Here is a 21,598-nt window from a genome sequence, read left to right as displayed (position 1 = left end):
TGTAGAGATAATAAAAACAGGGATAAAGGAGCAGTGTTGCAGTGTCCATTATTACACTTTAAATAAAGGGAAAGATAGAAACAAATAATTTTTCCTTTGGAGTGGCACTAACGACTGTACTGATGCCGTTTTTGTTTATTTCCAGTATAATTATTTCTATATCTGACATTAAGGCTTTTTTTTATCCATTAAATTTATTTCACTTCAGTTCAGTCCAGTTTATGCATATAGTGATATTTCACAATAAAAGTCATCTTAAGGCACAAACAGATCCCAATCACGTCCAGGTATATGTAATCAAGTCTATCTGATACAATCCAGTCCAAAAGTCATATTTAAATTACATCATTTACAATCCTAATCAACCTTAGTCATATTAAAATACAGTCAAATTGTATTTATAATGTCACTAGGTAAAAACGTATCCATCTAAGGAAGTCCAACCAATTGCATCGACCCATTGGCTTCAGCAGGCCCATCCCTGAGCAAGCACGTGGCGACAGTGGACATTACCAATAGGTAAATTCATACTTACTCATCCGAGTCTTTGTTCACAACGTATTTGGGTTGTACGCTAAATACCAAGATCTACTGTTGTAAATTAAATGAATTAAAATAAAACAGCTTTGTAATTTTTGGATCAAAAATAAGTTTAGATGAAATTATTTGATAATTTAATCAACATCCAATAGTCGTTAGTGGCCTCCCTGTTTAGGCCTAAGCCTCTAGTCAGGGTGTTTTCTTTGAATCTCAAAACTTCTGCAAATACACAAACAATGAGCTCAGTGAAAATCCAATCACTGACCCAAATGTTGAAGGGCGGTGGAGCTGCGGTTTAAATCCCATTGCAGCTTTGAAAGTGTCCCGAGGCTGCGGCCTGTCCTTGAGCCAGCCCCTTGCAGGGTGACACACTCTTTGGCAGTCCCAGCAATGACCCAGAGAAACTAAGCCTTTTATGACAATTCTGCCTCTCCGGTACACAAACACACCCCATAATCCTATTTGATGAGGCAATATCTTAATGATACCTGATGTGGCCTCTTTGCCCCCTAAAGGGAGGTCTGTCTTCAGTCATCATAATCACCCACAATGTTGCTTTTAAAAGAAGACAATCTATATGAAGCAGAGGTTCTCTCTGCTGTTTGAAAACTTCCTAAGGAGGTGGAATTCAAGCACATCTCAAACTTAGGCTCAGTCGGTAGACTATCTGCTTTTGTGCTTGTCCCATCGCAGTGTGAATGTGCTAATCTGTTATTTTGGTCGTTCAGACTGGATGGTGCGTTTAGTGCGATGTTGCGGCTAGCCTTTGGAGCCCATTAAATCCAGAGGCTGTTTTTCCTGCTGAGTCTCACCAGGCCGTGACAGGGCCGGAGAGGGCTGCAAGGGGAAACAAATAGCCCAACTCATCCCGGCCATAAAGAAGCTTGCACCACAACCCAATAAGGGTCTGACGCTGATGAATGTGACCGGGGACGGAAAGGCGACCCTGGCCAGTTTCCACCAGAAATGAAACCACAGGGATATAAAATAGGTTATTATGGTCACACAGTGACAGGCAGACACACAGAGGGGCAGAGATGGATGGACAGACAAAGTGACTAAAAAGGAGGTTGAGTACAAAGAGCTGCAAAAATTAAAGGACTGATAAGGGTAGGTAACTTGAGAAACAGCAACAAGAAGATCTGCATGCCGCATCTTTGATTGTGAGGTTCGATATCCTCAAGTGGATCTAGGCTTCAGCAACAAGATGCATAGTCTACCAGATCCATATAAACACTCAGAGAAGGCACCAGTCTCCATTTTAACACAGACATTTGATAAATATCTGGTGGAGAGTGAAGAATTGCGTTTACTATCTGACAAAATAAAACTACAGACAATGATGCTATTCAGATGCTCACTTTAGTTTTTGAGGAAAGTTTCCTTTGAATAAAAATGGCATGCCTTTATAAAATGGATGACTTTTCTTTAGATCCAAATTTTCTAATTTCTCTTCCTATTTTCTGGTCACTTTTAACATCTAGGTGCAAACACCCATCCCATTTATCAATATTCTGTTGACACTTATCCCTCTCTGGGCTGCAGCAGGGCCTGCTGCCCTTCTGCAGCAGTTACTGGGAGAAAGGCAAGATACACGCTGCACAAGTTAGTTAATCACAGGAAGTACAAACATGTACTCTAGATATCTATTTAATGGTTCTGAAATCCATATATATGTCTTTTTATCAGATATTTACTGGAGACATTGTGAATACTGTAGCTTGTACCAATCAAATCTAAGCATACACAAAAAATCGGTTATAAAAAGCAATGCTCTCCTTAATCTTGGAATTCAAGAAATGTCATAATTGCCAAAAAATTATTAATCTTCACTGACTTTATATTTATCCTAGCGTACCCTTTCCCCCACTGTAGCTGGGTTTAAATGTCCCTAACTCCATCTTTTGTCTCTATTCTGGGTCATTTAAAACTAGATATCTGCTAATACCAAGTTAAAATCTGAAACACTATTAAAGTTAATAAAATCAATGGCATGCATAAGTTTTAAAACTCAAAAGTTTTAAAGTGCAATAAAATCCCTCAGTACATTTCAACGTTACATGATCTGCATTAGTAATGTAACTATGCACCATTTACCAAACTCACCAATACTATCTGATTTCTTGACCGTGAGAGGAGTTCTGGCATGATGGCTTTTTGTTTCTAAATGATCTACCTCAGCAAATTCAGATGTTTCCAGTTAATCGTGTGCAGACACTTGCAGAAAAAGTTATTGTGCCTCGTTGCCTTATCACTTTGTTTTGAACATCATACAGGTGTTTCAGCTACTTTCTGTGCAGCATGGAGTTAAACAGACAGAGAGGAGCAACAGCCAGTACAGTCTCTCTTTACCTGTAAAGATCATAGATGGTGAAAACCACTTAGATTGTTATGGTTCAAAAAAGATTGTTGTTAGATCAACACAACTTTTGCAAATCATACACAACATTTTGCAGTGCTTTTTAAAACTAGTCATGCATACTGAGGCCAAACTGCTCCCTGCTAATGTAAAAACAAGAACAGTAAAACAAAAAGGTATCAGAAGCTGAGCTTCTTCAGGAAGTCCAATTCTGACTGATTAAGATTCTGTCAGAATATTTGTAGAAATTATAATATTTATTTTTTAAGAAACTGAAACGGGGGGAAAGAGTATGACTATTTTTCTGTAATTATTAATAGCTGGAAAATATTAAAAAACAAAATCTATGGTTTTCTTCTTAACATCAAAGCAAGCAACAGGGTTCCTCATAGTTCTGGTAACGGCAGTCAAGTTTTGATTTAAATAATGAAACAACGCTATTAAAAGGTAAACGTGGCTCTCAATCTTTCTATAGTTTCATCAGTTTATGTGAACAATTTTTTCACTAACACTTTATATCTAAATTGTATAAATGTAAGCAAACAGCTGCACATTATGGTCAATCTCATGAGATGTATCAGAAGCAGAGAAACGCCTGATTACTGTTAAACTATCTGAGGGTGAGGACTCACCGGCAGAGGCATGGGTGGAGTGACCGGGGAGGGAAGGCTGCGAGCTGGTGACTGATTCGGCCGTTGTGGTGGGGACTGCTGCGGGTGTCCAGAGGTGGAGGAGCAGGTGGAACCTGGAGATGGTACAGAGGTCTGCTGCTGGCTGGGTGGGGTCATATGATGCTGGGGTGGCAGCTGGTTCTGGGTGTGGGAGTGAGTCTGTTGGTGATGATGGTGGTGCTGCTGTTGCTGCTGCTGCTGCTGGTGGTGGTGCTGCTGCATTTGCTGGAGCTGCTGCAGGTGCTGGAGCTGGGAGTTCAGTGATGAGGTAGCTGTTGATGAAAGGGCAGCTGCTTGACATGTCTGTCATATTTCAACTTTCATGCATACAGAACAACAAAATCAAATGAGCTTTCACTGACAACCTGAAAACAAGTGTTTTAGCACATTAAAAAGGAAACCCTCATTATACGAAGAATATTCCAACACCTTAGAGAGAAGTGCGTGTACATGTGGAGGTGTGTCTGGCACAAAGTGAACTGTGAGAGACACATGTAAATTGCATGGAGCCACAACAAGGTCCTCCAGGGTTTTTAGTCTCTATGAGAAATCCAGTGAATTTAATTTAGCAAGTTGGAGGACAAAGCTCTTCAGCCTGACAGATATAACTGCTCTCTGGAGCCAAAAGTCATCATTGTTATATGGAGAATGACACAATCTTTGGTTTAATGGCTTTAAACCTCATAAGAAAGAGACATCCATCCTTTCACAGAGTTCAGAAATAAAACCATTAACTAATTGGATCCAATAATAGCATTCCAGTAAAAAACTAAGTTATTCATTAAAATGCTTTAAAATATTAAGTAGTTCCAAAAGTAAGTTAACTCTTTTGTTGAGTAGGGAAGCAATCAAATAATCAATGCAAACAGCTAAAACAAATTCAGAATAACAATCTTTAAAGCCAATTTTCATGCATACTGAAAAAACATTTGAAAACACTTTAAAGCAGAATTTTGTGAATTTCTGCAACAATATGCATTTAATTTTCTATTCATAAAACTAGTTATATTTTTACACCATTATATTATTGATGTTCTATGCTCTATGAATTAAAGGAAGGCCTGCTTCTCCACAGTAACCTTTATTGTGATTAGACAAACAAATCATCCAAAGATACTGGAAAAAAACACATTGAGAGCCTTTGATACAAGATTGGCTGACTAAATTAGGTAAAGCAGTATCTGATAGTAAATATCTGGTAAACTGGGGCCCGGACATTACACCAGTCCAATGTAACTACTAATTAAAATATTCACAATATTTCTAACCAAGTTTAAGTTAAGTGTAATGACTAACATTAGGATTCTCTCATTGGATACATGCCATCCAAAACAGCTTTAACTGGTCATTTACTGGTAGTTTCTTTTCCCTTTAGGCCTTATTTTATCACATAAACATTTAACAATTCTCTTTATTAGAAAATATAATGAATATGAAAAGTTTCTGAACTTATTCTCAACATTTTTCAGATAAGAAATATAAATATTAATTTATGATCAAAGACAAATGGTAGCATCGGGTGAACACCACATCTGCACAATGTATCAAATCGCAGTCACCTGTTGTTTAATTTATGCATAAATCAAACATAAATGTGTTTATAATAACATGTTTAACATCTGTTAACCCCTGGGTTCATTTCATCCATTCCTTCACTATTTAGCACAAAAAACATTTTGGAGGCCTTTCTTCTCCTCACTCTAGATTTTCAAGATCATTAAGAAACCATGCAGGGGTTTAAAATTAGAACTGCACAACATAAGGAACATAAGTGATTGTGATATTGTTGCTAAAAGCTGCAGTGATGAGATCTATTATGATTTACTGAAACAGGATTAACAGCGAGGGAATAGGATGTTTGGTGTTGGGACCCAGCCATGGATTTCAACATTAAACTCCAGTACGAACTCTTCTGGAATTTTTCAAAATAAAGTGCATTAACCTTCTTCTGGCACAGGCAGGAAACGGGATAACTGCGGACTTCCTGTGACGCCACTACCCAAATAAAACCACAGCTGTTGATACATCCGCTCTCTTCCACACGGCCTCTAGTGAGACCAGTCAGGAGAGGCCCAGCCCGCTAATGTCTTTTGCTGGCAAAAAGACATAAACTCTTCAAACTGGATCCAAGAGTGTCATAAGATCACGTGATCATATGCACAAGTTAAGTACGGATGAATTACTGTCTGTATATCCGGTATATTCATTCATGAAAGGGGGTAATAATTAAGGTATAAGCATTGCTTACTTTCTCTCCGAGACCGGCCGAAACTGTCGCAGAGAAATCCCCTGTAGAGAAACTGTTTCTACAAGCCGAGTCTGAAGGAAGGACAACAGCCTGCATCACCGTGGTTACGGTAATGAACAGCTGGTTGACGGACAGAACGAGCAATCTTTCAAGCCACAGCTCCGGAGGTCAGGTTAGCTAACCGCTTGTTGACTGTGGACGTTTCTTCAAGCTTCGCCCTTGGACAACGTTTCCTCACCACGGTTCATGAGGTTAGGTGTTTTGGGCAGAGACAGATTTAGAATTAAATGATCTAAACGTTTTTCATTTTACGAAGTTTTGTTTGTGTGAAACTCGGCTATCTTAGTGCTAGCAGGCTATCTGCAGCACACGTGCCTGGTTTGTGTTCTTTGTGTGTTTATTCAAGTTAAGACAAACTTTATTTAAAGGGTGATTTTAAACAGAATATTGATCATAACGCGCGTCCGCGCTTATGCATTTTAACCCTTTTATTAACCCTGGTATTTTAAAGGTATGTGTTGATTCTGGTGCTAAGCTATTAGCTTCTTTTGTTAGCTCAACTGCTAACCGGTAAGAACACGTGCTTGCTACTAAAGAGTATTTAACAGAAAGGTTGTTAGTTTCCAAGCTAGTGAATAATAGTCCCTGAACATCATTTACTAGATTTGACAACTAAGTAAACACCATTAAGCCTCATTTCTCAAGAAAGATTTGGCTCGTTTCCAAAATACTCCCTTAATAATATTTATTTAAATATTATTTCAATAAATAAAGGCAGCTAATTAGACACCGTTGAGAAATGGTCATCCAGAAGGTTGGTTTCATTCAGCAGATCATTATTTAAAACATTATTTTATTAAAATAATATTTTATCTGATCTTGCATTGTGAATGGTTGTTTAAAGGTATACCAATTATTGCTTAAGTTGGTTCCAAGACTAACTTAACTTCACTTCCAGATTCTTCAAGATAATCCTTGGTTCTCAAACATAAACATTGCATGGTAATGTTGCATCACTCTTTTGGTCATGGTTTCAACCGTCTTTAATCAACTTGTTTATATTGTACATAGCCCATTAGTCTTCCTTATTCTTTAATTCTTCTTAGTAGTTTAGTTGGATTGTTTTAGCATATTAAAGAGTTTCATTGAAATATGTTTGACTTTGAGTTGACTTATTTTTGTTAATAAATTCTTGTACTTTAAGAAATTGTGTGAATTCATTCCATATATGTGCAAAGTTTATGCTGTTCAATAATGTCAGAGCTCATCTCACACCTTTCTATTTTGTCCTAATGCCATCGCCTTACTGGGCTGGTATTCACAGGACAACCCTTAACAGACCGAAATATTATTTGATAAAATATTAAAATTAAATAATATTCTCAGATTCATAATTCCAACATTTGTTTATGTTGAGTTTAATTTGTTCAAAAACAACCTGCTATGTAACAGATTGTTAGAAACAGCCCATGTTAGTTATTCTTTTAGATATTTGACATCACAGAGCTTTTAGCTCTGTGGGTTAGTCTTATGTATGACTAAATGAAGGTTTTCAGACAATAAAAACTCACGTAAGAGCAAAGTTTATCTCTATTATTTGTAATATCTTAGTTTTACCAGTGAATTTCCTGTAATTACACCCAGTTCTCTTGAAAAGTTCCAACAAACCTTGAAACTCCTCAACTAAATCTATTATTTAAGTTAATGGGAATTTAAGCAAAAATGCTGAATGTCTACTATTATAGTAAAAAGTTGAAAAAAGTGTAGAAGCTTTAGTTTTTATAGAACTGCTGTGATATGAGCTTGTGGTCATTCACCTTCACATCTGAGGTTGCCCCGATATTCAACCACATTGGAGAGAAATTCTAGAAGTAAATACCCATCTGACACATTTTTATTTTTGTACTATTCTTTTGGGAAATATTCTGATATACAGATAATTAATTTTTGTTGGCAGCTGGTAAAAAAGCTGTTAAAAGGAAATGGCTAATGAAAGAACCCCTGTAGTAAAGAAAGAAGGAAGGAATTAATAAAGGATAATCTAGAATGGAGAAATTCACATTTTCACCGAAGCTCAGAATGGGACAAATCAACAAATACTGGAGGAAATGGGAAAGCTATATTGAACGTGGGGACTTCGTAACAACATGTAATAGTTGATATCCAAAGATGTATTATGACAGAACAATGGAAGTAGATTTGTATGTGATGTCAATAAATATTGTACATAATGGACTCAACATCTGGTAAAACCTGTACCACTAACTGGACTGGTGGCCGAAGTGTTGAGACTCCAAAAAAACAACTGATAAGCACTTTTATGTCAAGGAATTTAACTGACCTTCCTGGATACCCTAAATTTGATTTATGTGCCATATTTTGCTGAAAAATTTGTATAAAAAAAAATTAAAATAACAAAAAGATCTGCTTTGATTGAAAGATTTTGAACTGCTCTGGTAAAACAATAAGACAACAAAATACAACAAACTTATGACCTTAAAAAAATTATCTTAAAAACTAGCAATAAAATATATTTTATGACCTTTATAAGTGGGATTTAGTTGCAAATTTACAAAACACCTGGTTGAATTTAAAGTAGAGCCATTAGGTTGAACAAAATGTCATTTCACACAAAGATTCATAAAACCACAACGAACGATCAGAATCAGGTCTCACAGTTTACTTTTAAAATAAAGACCAAGCAAGAAACAATAGCTCTGAGGAGTGCTTTTTAACATCTATTGATAAATGCAGCCTTGACACTGCATAGGCAAGATTGCTAACATACGGCATCAATGTACTTAAATAATTTAAGTAAGCTTGTCTCATAAAAGATGAATAAAACATCAGAGCAGACATGTCTTTGATTAGTGCGGTCACTTCTACTGCAGGACAGGCGTGGATGAACATTTGATGAAGATCAGATCTCTTCTCACTCTGTAGAAGCTCAGCCGAAGGAAGCCGGCATCTCTCGGCCAGTAAACAGCACACTTTTATATTTCTTCTACCTCCTGACACATTGACACCTCTCTCACACCCCCACCATGAATTATATATAAACCGTGCGAACGGCAAGAGTCCAATTCTCGCTTGAAATGTTGGGACGAGTTGTCTTGCGAGTGCTGAGCCCCTGACAGGACCCGCTCTTTTCCTTTGCAACTTCGCAACGACAAAATGTTGAGACCCCCATTTAAAGACAGAATGAAAGAGAACAAAGATGGAGAAAACAAAAGGGGGGCAAAATGAGATTTCTGTCAGAAAATTATTGAAACCAGACGAAGATCAAAGACGATTGAAGAATTTCCTGCGGCACCAACCATTACGCTGAGGAACTAGAGGCACAACAAAAGAATATGAAGCAAAAGAAAACAAATACAGAGGGAATATGGAAGAAGCCCCATGTGGCCTTATTATCAGGGCTACACTGCAGGTAACTATATTCTTTAACAGCAGTGCTTTATAAATTCTGTCATCTTGTTAGGACTGTCAGGACCACTGACCCTACGTTCCTTACTAACTGGCCAACTGGTTTTCTGAAGCTCATTCTTTTAACTGCAGCCGTCTGATTGCTCTGCTTGAGCACATAATCCAAAAGGCTTGTGTCAGCTAATTGTTTGTGCTTCTTCCTCCAGCAGACACAGAGCTGAGGATGAGAGTTGGAGCTGTGCTTATAATGGAGAGAGGCCAAGAGGTACTGTGTTCCTATAGTGCTCATTATATCTCTCACTGCCTCTTTGTTGCGTTTCATATTCACCAGCACTCGTCTGCTGCACTGCGAGCGGCACTCCCACTTAGTCATCATGCCTGAGGTGGTGAAAGAGCCAGGGGTTCTCCTTTGCTGTTGTCACTACTTGCCATATTTAATGTTTGTAATGAGGAAAGGGTGAGATCGCACTGCTCAGTGATCAGATACAATCTGAACTGTGGCTTTTTGTGCTCCATTTAAATATTTAACAACAATCATCTGAGACACCAGCGCAGAGAAGTATAAGGCCTCCAACCTTGCTGCTTTGAAAAACTGTCAGCCATCTCTCTTTTATTTTATTTTATTTTTCTGTAGTGCCACAAAAGAAATCAACTGTTATCTCTGACTGTCCTGGCCCCGGGTTCTGAAGTGCTGTAGGACGAAATAGACTGATTGTCAGAGGTGGTAAGGCTAGGTCAAAGCTGGCTCATTCGTCAGACAAAATGCTATTTTTGTTTTCTATGTGGTTGAGAAGTGAGATGGTGGAGAGGGGGGCTCTCTCATTACAAGCACTATCTCAGTATCCCTGCCAACCATCCTGGTACAGCGCTTTACTCTCTGGGGTTCATTCAAGCTCGGCTCTTTGTTCCCCTTACAGTGGACTTCATCTCTGTTCGCAGTTATCCTCTATAAGTTCAAACTTGATGATAAGTGGACATGTCTGCATTTAAATGTAGGCAGTGCTGAAGTCCGAGCTACCAAAGTAGGACATATGTACATATATGTTAGTAAATGCAGGATCTTTGAAAAAAAGAATTACATTCAAGTTCATTTTCAAGCAAGTTGTATCTCATTTCTCAAGTTTTTCACTTAACGCACAACAACTAAGGTTATGCTAACTGATATAAACAATGTATGACATCAGGCAGCCGTTCTCCAGCATTTTGTAGCGAGTACTGCCAAAGTTAATCTTGAGTTTTTCAAGTACCACCAACAGGATTTGGACTTTTTTGGTGTTATATCATAAATCGTTTCAGTTTAATTGTGTTCACATATCTTTTTCAGGTAGAAATTTCCAAATTTAAAAAGTACCTTGAAGTTGAAAAAGTCTGAGGTTACTCGTTAACCCTAACCTATAAATCCAATATGACCATAATTTCTTCTAAGTAAAGGCAGTCTAAGTACCACTTATGCCCCTGGTTTGACAACCAGGGTTATCTTTGATAATGAGCAAGTGCTAAGGTTGGAAGGTATCCTTGCCAGCACCCTAATTTGTAGCTCCCCTCACAGATTGTCCATCCGATTCAAGCGACTCTGGCTGGACCTCTCCAAAACAAAAATACTTCCAGTAAAAAAAAAAAACAAAAAAACATGTTGGTATTGTAAAATAAAAAGATTTTTTAAAACCTGAATCTCCCAGGGCGTGAATAATTTTGGGATTAACTGTATAATTTAGGTTTTTCATGATCAGGTTGTAATTGTAACCATGTGAGGCAAGCCTCTGGTCTGTCCTATGGAAAACAAGACCATTAACAGTCATATTTATGGTTAGTCGAGAAATGCAAATCATCTTAAAATGCTTTTTCTTGTCACTCTTTTTGAAGTTTAAATTTTTTGCTGTGAGACCAGTGTACCTACCAACTCACAACGCTAAGTCACTGAAGTTTAAGTGTTTTACCAGAAATATGCAAACAGCTAACAACTTCTTGGTTATCATCTTGTAGTCCTTGGAAGATCTCAGTTACTGCTAGTATGAAGAGTGTCCATTACAGCTACACAAAACAGCTTTAACTGACTTATCTCCTCAAACTGTAACCATTTCATCCTCGGTGAAATACAGTCTCTACAAGACGAAGGAATTCAAGGTATTTGGGCATCAAAAATTAAAGCATAGTTTAAAAGCCTTGGGGGAAAAAAAAAAAAAGGTCTAAAGTCATTAGATTGTTATTGTATACAAATGCATGCATTATGTCTTCGAATAAAGGTTATTTTTATTGATTCTGGGGTTGTCCATATGCCTAATGTTGCTGCATGGCGACTGTATCACCTCAAATACGAATATATAATTTAACAAAAAAATAAAAAAATTGTTTTAGAAGTCTTATACTAACTTGTTTGAATGAAAAAACATAACCTAAAGCAAAAAAAGGAACTGCTCCGATCTAAACACAGCTGTCATTCTCTAATAAGAGAGGTGAGCGGGGACAAACAAGCTTCCCATTACTGCTCTACCTCACGTTCTGCAGAGGAGTCCATAAAGCTGTGTCTCAATTGCCTTTTCAGTGAGTCACACTGATAATTACTCCACTGGAGATAAGGAGATTTAGACTCTATGAGATCTGGTAATTATGAAGTTGGTCAAAGGAAGGTCATTTTTCACTCTGTGAAATAGACCAAAGCAATGACACAATGGCATGCGAGGGGAAAAATGTGTCTGCACTCATTTCTTTTGTTCAATGTTAACTTTTAACACAGAATTCCACTATGTATAATATTAAAGATAATCTGATCCCTTAATAACTACTTTTAATTCACAAACATTTGAATGTAATGAGTGAGCAACATTTCCCACTTCAGACAGTAAAAGATTTATTCTATTCTATGCCCCCCCTTACAATTACATTAACATTGAAAGAGAAACTCTGCTGGCTGCTGCAGCTTTCTGCTGGTCTGTGTCATGTGACCTGCTCAGCACTGTATCCCGACAGATGTCTTTGTGTGAGAGAACTGGGCAGACAGCAGCTGAAACTCTAGTCAATAAATCTTATGAAGTTCAAATCTATGTGCTAAGTTTATGAAGAAACAGAAAAACCTTTTATCTAAATGCAGTCGGCACATGATCAACTGGAACTGCACTAACTTATAGCATGAGCCGACTTATCAACGAGTCATCAAACCATGCTAGCGTTAGCCTAGCACTTAAGAACTTTACAGCATAATACCATCATCAGCAGGATCACGCCCCAAGTATAGTTGTAGTATGTGTCGAGGGAGATATGCTCTTGGAAACAATTTAAATCTATCTGCATTTTAAGTGATGCTTTATCAGAATATTATAGATGCTTATTTAAGCAAACTAACCTCATGCTGGTGCAGCATAGTAAGGCTGTCTTGCAAAAACTCCATTCAGGATGCTGCAGCGTCTGTTGCTGTTGAGAAAAACAGATACTGCAGCATCCTGAATGTAATTAGTGAGTGATTAGATCTAAAACTGAGGACATGTTGTTTTACTATGGTATTTTACCGTACTTTAAAGATACTGAGTAGATAGATAGATAGATAGATAGATAGATAGATGGATGGATAGATGGATGGATAGATGGATAGATAGATGGATAGATGGATAGATAGATAGATAGATAGATAGATAGATAGATAGATAGATAGATAGATAGATAGATAGATAGATAGATAGATAGATAGATAGATAGATAGATAGATAGATAGATAGATAGATAGATAGATAGATAGATAGATAGATAGATAGATAGATAGATAGATAGATAGATAGATAGATAGATAGATAGATAGATAGATAGATAGATAGATAGATAGATAGATAGATAGATAGATAGATAGATAGATAGATAGATAGATTGATAAATAGATAGAGTAAACCACTCACTGGTAGGGATTCAGAGATAATACTTTGTGATGCAGGATGTATCAAGGCCATATCAGGCAGTGTTGTAGATCAACTCTGAGGGGAATCATTTCAAAGAATCAAATCCTCTCCATGGAGTTGTTACACATACAAGAAAATCTCTGTGCACTTGATGATGTTGCCCTTTTTGTGTTGCTTACGCTCTGTTATTGATTTTCAAAGTGTGGTCCCAGAAGCTCCTGGGGTTTCCTGACAAAGTTCCAGAAGGGTCTTGAGCAAACTGAGCACCTATTTTCTTTGAGAATCTTGCTCCAGGAAAAATACAAAACACATTTTTAAACTGTGTCTGTTGCATAATTAAAGACTTCCATAAATAATTATTTTATTAATTATGTTTAAATTTTAGAAAAATCTCAATGAATGGCTTGAATCTATTGTGTCACAGCAATTAACCATAACTTATGTTCAGTGCCTCTAAACTTTATAGAGAGCTGTAACTGTAACAACTCTTAAATGTAGTCCGCCGAAGCAAACTTCCATGTTTACTTGCTTCTGGAGTGATGAGAAAGGAGAAGAGAGGAAAGAAGAGTTCCAGTTGGGTTTACAATCTGCTTATCTAAAGACGAACTGTGATTATCTCACTGCAGTTACACCTGAAGCCAAATAAAATCACTTCCAATTGAGAAAAAGTTAAAATTTATCAAGTAGGGCACAGTGCTGGTGGTGTAGGGGTTAAGCACGCGACCCATGTACAGAGGCTACAGTGGTCGAAGTGGCTGTCCCGGGTTTGAGTACCGGACCTGGAGACCTTTGCCGAATGTCTTCCCCCTCTCTCTAGCCCTATTTGCTGTCTACCTACTGTCAGAAAAATTGGAAAAAGAAAAGAAAAATGTATCAAGATAGAAGTAATCAACCTTTGACGTGTCATTGTTACAGCCCCTAAAAGCAGAAGCCCACCCTTAAATTAATACTTCCACAAAGCTTTGCTAATTATTATTCATGTATTTGAAGGTAAACACTTAAAGTCAACATGACTGGGGTGGGACGGTGATCCATGTTCAGAGGCCTTAGTCCTCGACGCAGGCAGCCATGGGTTTGAGTCCCGACCCCTTGACCTTTGCTGCGTGTTCCGCCCCCTCTCTCCACCCCTTTCCTGTCCACTCACTGTCAAAAATAAGAAAATAAAGGCAACTAGTGCTGCAAAAAAAACCAAAAAAACATTTAAATTCAACGAGTGACGTTAAATGTTGGGTTTTAAAACAAAAACACCAATTAAACCTGTTTTATTAAAGTTACCTGAAAATATGAACTATAAAATAGATTACACTGGGAAATAAATAAAACATGGCTGGAAATTCTAAACCAGTAACATGTTTAGCACTTTCCCTCAACAGAATTTCACCCTTAGTTCAAAGTCCAGCCAAGAAGTACTACCTTCCTACCGGAGGCACTTTCTGCGGCACATTTCTACTCTGGTAATGTGATTTGGCACTGGATCCTATATTGGACATGACAAGGGCATAGGGGGGAGAAGAGCGGACTCAGAAAACTACTCTGGTTCCTGGAAAAAGCTATTTTGGGATATATGATATATGATATGGCTTTGCTTTTATTGATATGCACAATTTCCTCAGGTTATCTTTAAGTGTGAGCTGACGGTGGAGCAGTTGGTAGCCCTGTTGCCTTGCTGCTAGAAGGTCCTGGGTTCGACTCCCGGCCTGGGGTCTTTCTGCATGACGTTTGCGTGTTCTCTCCATGCAAGCCTGGGTTCTCTCCAGGTACATCCTTCCAAAAACATTAATGTTAAGTTAAGTGGTCTCTCTAAATTGTCCTTAGGTATGAATGGGTTTGTGCATGGTTATTTGTCCTGTGTGTCTCTATGTTGCCCTGAGATGGACTTGCGACCAGTCCAGGTCCCCCACCTCTCGCCCGTAGGCTGCTGTAGATATGTACCAGCTCTCCCACGACCCTGTGCAGAAGAAGCGGGTTTAGAAAAGGGATGGATGGATCTTTGCATATACCTTAATGCCACTAGACCGTTACCAAATAATCAGTAACAAAAGACAAGTGCTTAGATTTAGGGTTGAGACGATTTGCAGGAGCCACGAATTCAGTGCAAAACCAAATCAGACAGTATATGTCATGGTGGTGTTAAAGCCAGAGGAAGTTATGATGAAGAAAGCAAAGTATAAGCAAAACTCATATACCTGGTAATTGTAGTAAGAAATAACTTTGATAAATGACTCTTAATCTAATAATCCTGTTGTTGCAATGAAACTATGGTAACCTGTGCAAGGGTGTAGCCCACCTCTTGTCCATTGACCACTAGAGATAGGCACCAGCTCCCAATGACCCTGCAAGGATAAATTAATGGACAATGGATGGAAACTATGATCATTTTTGTACAAATCTAATCTTGCTCCAAACCTTCATAATTAAACAGGATCAAAGCACCTTTTCATTTTAAATCAATAACAAACTGAACAAATTTCCATTTTCTCTTCATTACTACTCTGTAATTCTGAGAAAACTGCAAAGGGTTCTTATGCCTTTTGTCCTTCAAAGTCCAGAAGGTGTCGGACCCCCCCCCCCCCCCCCCCCTCCTCCTTCCGCTAAAAAAAAAAACAGCCCGTCTGCCTGGCACGACAGACCGGGTTATTACAGTGTGTTCATGGTCCCATCATGTGTCGTCAGACCAAAGCGGAGGCCGTGAGTAAAAGCCTCATGCAAAATTTATGTTCATGCGGCTGTTTCAGTGGGTGGAAAAATCAATATTGCGAGCCTGATGCACGGAGATGACTGAGTGCTCTCTGACTGACAGTAAAAGCTGAGAGAGATTGAGCGGCTACATTTACTGTGCTAGAAATGGAGTGGCATAGAGTTGCCCTAATAGTCTAGTTCAGCTCAAATTTGAATTTCATTGTGGATTATTTTTGTAGCAACTTGGATATTGAAGAGTTGAAGAATTACACCATTAGATAAAAAAGGGCGAGTGAATGTGCACTAAGCAAGCTTGTCTTCAAACGGTCTAAAACACATCTTGCCTGTATTGAGCAGTTACATTGTTCTGTATTATGTGGTTATTAAGGCTTCCTATCCTTCCCTTCTTGCACAGATATATAAAATGATTGTAGAATAATCAAAAGACAATGTGGGTATGAGAGGGACATCACAGGCCTTTTGTTCAGTGCTGCTCCGCTTACATATGCTTTTGATAAGGCGCCCCCACACACACACTCACATACACACACACACACACACACACCCACAGTGCATTTGCGGGAGAAATGTGAGAAAAAGAAATTCAGTGGGATGAAATAACCCCAAACAATGGGATTTGCTTTCTATTCTTCTGCCTCCATCTTCTGTCTTTAATTATTCCCTTTGGTTGTCTGAGGGAGCATGTAAGCACTTTCACACAGCACAACATGCCCAGCAGCACAACACTGTCTGCCTTAGTGATGTGGAGACTTCTGAGTGACACTGAGCCTCTTGTGATTATTAATGCTGTTTAATACAACACAGAGCGAGCCACTGTGACTGAGGGAGGGGAAAAAAAACAGATTTCAGAATGCATGCATTTAAATGTGCATGTGATGTGAATGGAATTATGTACTACATGAGCACCGCACTTCAGATACACTTTCCCCCACTGCTACATAAACAACGTGAAATGAAGGGTAATTTTTGTAGATGCAACGAAGAGTGCGTGTGTGTGAACAGCATGCCCGCTGTGTTTTGTACACAGTGTCTAATGGACCCTCGGCTGATCCTGGTGGGATCCTTTGTGCCGGTTTAGTAGTTTCTTCCTGAATCGCATATGAGATATTTGAGAGCCCAGAACGATGTATGATGAATGAAGCAACGTGCTACTTATACGCTTATCGTGTTCACTGACTAGCAACAGGTTCAGCAAGGGGCAGCGGCAGTAAATGAAATTCCGCACCGGGACAATATATCATCAAAAGAAATGCATGTGCCCCGAAACTTACAAGCCTTCTTTGGATGTGGACAAGGTGCCTGACGGGGCTGGGGGAGGGCTGAGGTGAGGAGGATGGTAAGGGCAAAAAAGAGCAGAGAGGGAGAGAGTGGGATTTGTTTCTTCTTTTTTTTTTTGGTGGGATTTTGTTGAATCAGTCCTATTTTCATACCGGATGGTCTGTGTCTTTTAACCATTTCACTGCAGCTGGCAAATGAAAGCACCGGGGATAATTTCACAGTGAAAGCTCACTGAACAAAACCCCCCACGGTCTGTGGAAAAAGGTGCTAAGTCTACTTTATCATTGTGAATTACGTTGGAATAATTCAGCAAGCGGCCTTGTGGAAGAGAGAGAGGAGAAGAAAAGGTTTTTTTCACCCTCCTTTTCTTAGTAAGGATTTCTTCTGATCTTTAAGTAACTGATCCTTCTCCTGTACTGATGCCACAGGATCCATCTGTGATGTGTCTGCAGTTAGTCCAGAAATAGCACCCACGGGACGTGCACGCTCGTCGGGCCTCCTATGGGACCTTTTAAGCTGCACTGATACTGATAAAAGCCCCCACAAACCTGCCTCCCTGAAACCTTGGCTATTAATTAAGGTAATTAGGCTGTGGTCAGCAATTAGTAACCACAGACAGCTTTTAGCGGCAGCTAAGGCGTCCCCACAGGAGAGGGGTTTGGTTCCATACCATCTGCTGACAAATGTCACTGCAGACTCTTTGGTTTCACAAACAGGGAAATGGAGAGCTGTGTTTAAAAGTGACCTCTGTGTGATCCATGCTGCCTTCCAGACTCCCACAGCTTCACTGCAGCATCGCAGCGTTTGTTCTTTGCGTTTATTTGGTTCTTTTGTCTTTCAAACACAGAAGAGCTGGTTCTATGAAAATCTATAAATGTTGTACTCAGAGAGTGAGAAAGGGAAACACCGGGTGCACCAGATATCGAGCAAAATTAAAACATATGGGCTGTGTAGAAGCTATTGATTAGAGTGTAAAGCAACATGGACTTGCTTGTATTATTAAGTTCATTATAGATCCATATTGACATTATGTTGGTTTACCTTATAATGTTTAATATTGGTATTTTAACAATGAGAATATATAAAGTGCTAGTGAATGTATATTGATTACATATTAGAAAATAAATATATTAACTGCTTACAAGTTAATTTAAAAAATCATCTTTTATAAGCAAATGAATCAAATTAGGGCTGCAAGATTTTGGAAAAACATGTAACTGATACATTATTGATTGATGCTGAGATAAATGATTAACACACATTTTCTTGCTTCTTTTCAGTCATCACAATTTAGCAACTAAATTCAATTGTTTTTGCCTTTTTGAATCTGGCATATTTTCTTCTTAGAAATATAGAATTGATCTATTGATTTATCATCTCTATGTGGAATTTCTTTGTTTTGTATCTCTAAAAGATGTAAAATATTATCCATGGGGACCTGAACTATTCTTTATTTTCCATTGATTGCTGTTTACTTTGACTACCCTACACAGATGTTTCCATTTGGAGAAATTACCAGTTTTACTTTAGATTGGTCAATGGTCTTTCTGTCGCTTGTAAATTTGATAAATTATGTAAATTATATATATAATATTAGCAAATTCTTTGCTTTAAAGTGTGGCAATGACCTCCAGCCCAGAAGACTGATCTACTGTAAGAGGTAGTTTCTGGCATAGTTTACAACCCTTATGACACGTGTTCACCCATCACTATATTTTGAGATTTGGAACCATGTACACGGATCATCACTATTTTACCATCCCAGCCACTAAAATCCATTTCAGCTGTGGGCACAGAGGACACAAGTCCATCCAAATGGTCAGATGCATTGTTGGAATGCAGTGTGAATGCATGGCACTTGAAATATATTAGCCACAGAAGTATTGCTTTCATGCAGTCCTTTGCAATTGGAATTTTGTACACATTAATTCTGCGATAATGACTGCGAGTCAATATATTGTGCAATTCTAAATAGTATTTCTACAAGTCATAAAGGCCTTAAATTTGTTCATCTCAAATTCTGGTATAAAGGAATTTCCAAATCTGATTTTAAATGTTCATGTAAAAATATATAAATTTGATTTTATGTCACATTTGTTGAGGGTTTTATTGATGACATTTATTAGCATTAATTACCTGAAATTAAAATGGTTTTGTTACGCTATCCACAATCAGTTCCTTACTCATTGGAGAGCATATTTTTATAATTCCGCGTGAGCATGAGCACCACAGCTCTAACACATCACGCATAATGCATGTGTGTACCAATGCAATGAATTTACACTACTGCTACTCAGATATCACAACAACGACCCAATGATAACATTACTTCATCTCATGCAATACTGTGAAGGCACTCTGTCTACACTGATGATCCACTCATATCAGGATGCTGGATGCTTGAGACTGAGAGTGATGGCTTGACCTACTTTTTCATTAATTTGGCTAGCAATTTTACAATATCTTAGGGCACTCAGAGAGCATCGAAATGTTATTCCCAGATGTTCAGCTAATCCCTTTCTATGAAAAAAAAAAAAAAAAACTAAAAAATGAGAGTGATGTAATGTCAAATGTAACATACCCTGTCCTGATGCAGCTAAATACTGTGAACTCCACACTGTGGACCACAATATGCACACACGATTATACTATCATCATTATGACAATTATCATTATCACACAAATCAACTGTATTTCCCTGTATTTAGATCCATTCAGTTTTCAATGCCAACATAGATAAAGATTTGGCTTGAGAATGGATTTTAAAGGTTTGCTAAAACCATTCATCAATACCAGTAATGAAGCTTAATGTTTACTTGGTAAAAGGCATTGAAGTTATTTCTATGTCCAAAGGCAATGGACTCATATGCATGGACCAGAAAACACAAACTTAAGTGGACAAAGTTATTAACAGTTTTTGTGTAATTAATATTCATCTTAAATTGTAATCACATTCGTTTTAAAATGTATTACACGGTCTTAACTTTCATTTATCAAAACTTGCAGAAATGCAGTCTACACCAAATTACAAATAAAAATGGAAAGAACTGTGAAATATATTTGAGAAATGTTCGAAAAACACTTTTGGCATTTACCAAAATCAAAACACATTGGGTTGTGTGAGATATAAGATGCTGAAAGTAGAATGGGCTGATAAAAAAGGGCTGAATACACACGTTCAGCCTCAGATGACAGATCATGCAATAACTCACATTACCAAGGAAAAGGAAATAAAGGATGCAGCTGTGCTCCTTTACACAATTCCACATTTGAAGCAGTTGGTGATAACACCATTTTCATTCCGGTTCAGTCCCATAAAATTACCATTAACATTACAGCTCATGCAGAACACAGATAAATGTAAAATGTCACCCAGTTCTGCCAGGCAGGAATTCCAGTTCCACAAGATTACCATCTCTGTCTCCCTTCTCCCACTGCACCTTGTTCTAATATTTCATTTACAACATTTCATAAGTTCATTTTCCCCTCACTGACCATGTAAATCATAAATCAATTTTCAGTTAAAATGCTTGACTACAGGTTGTTGCTAAAAGCTTCTGAATTGCACCACAGCAACGATGTAGACCATAAGCAAATCTTTAGGAAACAGTGCGGATGGGAGAGGAAAGCAAAAAGTGAGATGCAATTCTGACAAAACAACTTCGAGGTCAAGCGGTCAAGCCATTTACAGGAAGCACTTTACAAGCTCTGAAATATCATGAAAACAGTACACTGATTTGTGTTGTTTTCTCTACAGCATTCAATACTCATCATTAGCTGGACCTCGGTCATTGATCAGTCTATTCAACAATAAAATGACACGTGATAATGAAAAGCTTAGCTGTATTGATTATGCATAATTGTTGGGGACACATGATCATTATATACTATGTCTCAAGTAATTTTAAATACCAAAGAATTTTAATAAAGAGCATTTGAAGAGATTTCATAATTTTAAGCTTGTTTATATAAGTGTTTCCCCTTCTTCTTTATAAGGAGGGGTTGGCCTTGAATGTCAAGTAATAACTTAATTTTCTAGAGATCAGCAGGTCTGGAAAGAAGTCAGTTAGGAGTACCTTTTCTTTAGAACCAGTCTAAACCCTGTTCTTTAATCACACAAACTACATGAGTTTATGTTTATATTGTTGTATATATCCTATTTACACACAACTTATAATTTGTGTCTCCATAGTTTCCTTTTGCTCACTTCATCTAAAGGCGAAGCTCCGCTCTGGTCCACGCACACACACATTGGCTGGATACCAGTCTCAAGATATGGTAAGCTGTTTTAACATTTGAAAGCCAGGGAGACTCTTTTAACCAAATATCCACTGATAACATTTCAGCTATGTACAAAAATTTCTTCTTAGGACCAAAAGCAATTTTGAAATATCTAAGTATCTTATTTCTTGCTAGTACAATTGTAACATTTGTTATCTCAAAATTACATTTCTATGAGTAACACTGTAATTGTTGATAGCTTTCATGTCCA

General features: G+C 38.0%; 1 protein-coding gene across 7 annotated transcripts in view; it reads right to left on the bottom strand.

Annotated features, from left to right (window-relative positions):
• Window positions 1–21,598, bottom strand: part of pou6f2 (POU class 6 homeobox 2) — a 128,044-nt gene that overhangs the window by 47,063 nt on the left and 59,383 nt on the right. For all 7 annotated transcript variants that reach the window (XM_047349783.1, XM_047349785.1, XM_047349780.1 and 4 more), the window contains one exon: window positions 3,532–3,842. In XM_047349783.1, the coding sequence (XP_047205739.1) occupies window positions 3,532–3,842 (311 nt within the window). The remainder of the gene's footprint in view (window positions 1–3,531; window positions 3,843–21,598) is intronic.

The sequence above is a fragment of the Girardinichthys multiradiatus genome, chromosome 21 (assembly GCF_021462225.1).
Source record: "Girardinichthys multiradiatus isolate DD_20200921_A chromosome 21, DD_fGirMul_XY1, whole genome shotgun sequence".
Lineage (NCBI taxonomy): Eukaryota > Metazoa > Chordata > Actinopteri > Cyprinodontiformes > Goodeidae > Girardinichthys > Girardinichthys multiradiatus.
This window is presented reverse-complemented; position numbering and strand designations above follow the sequence as displayed.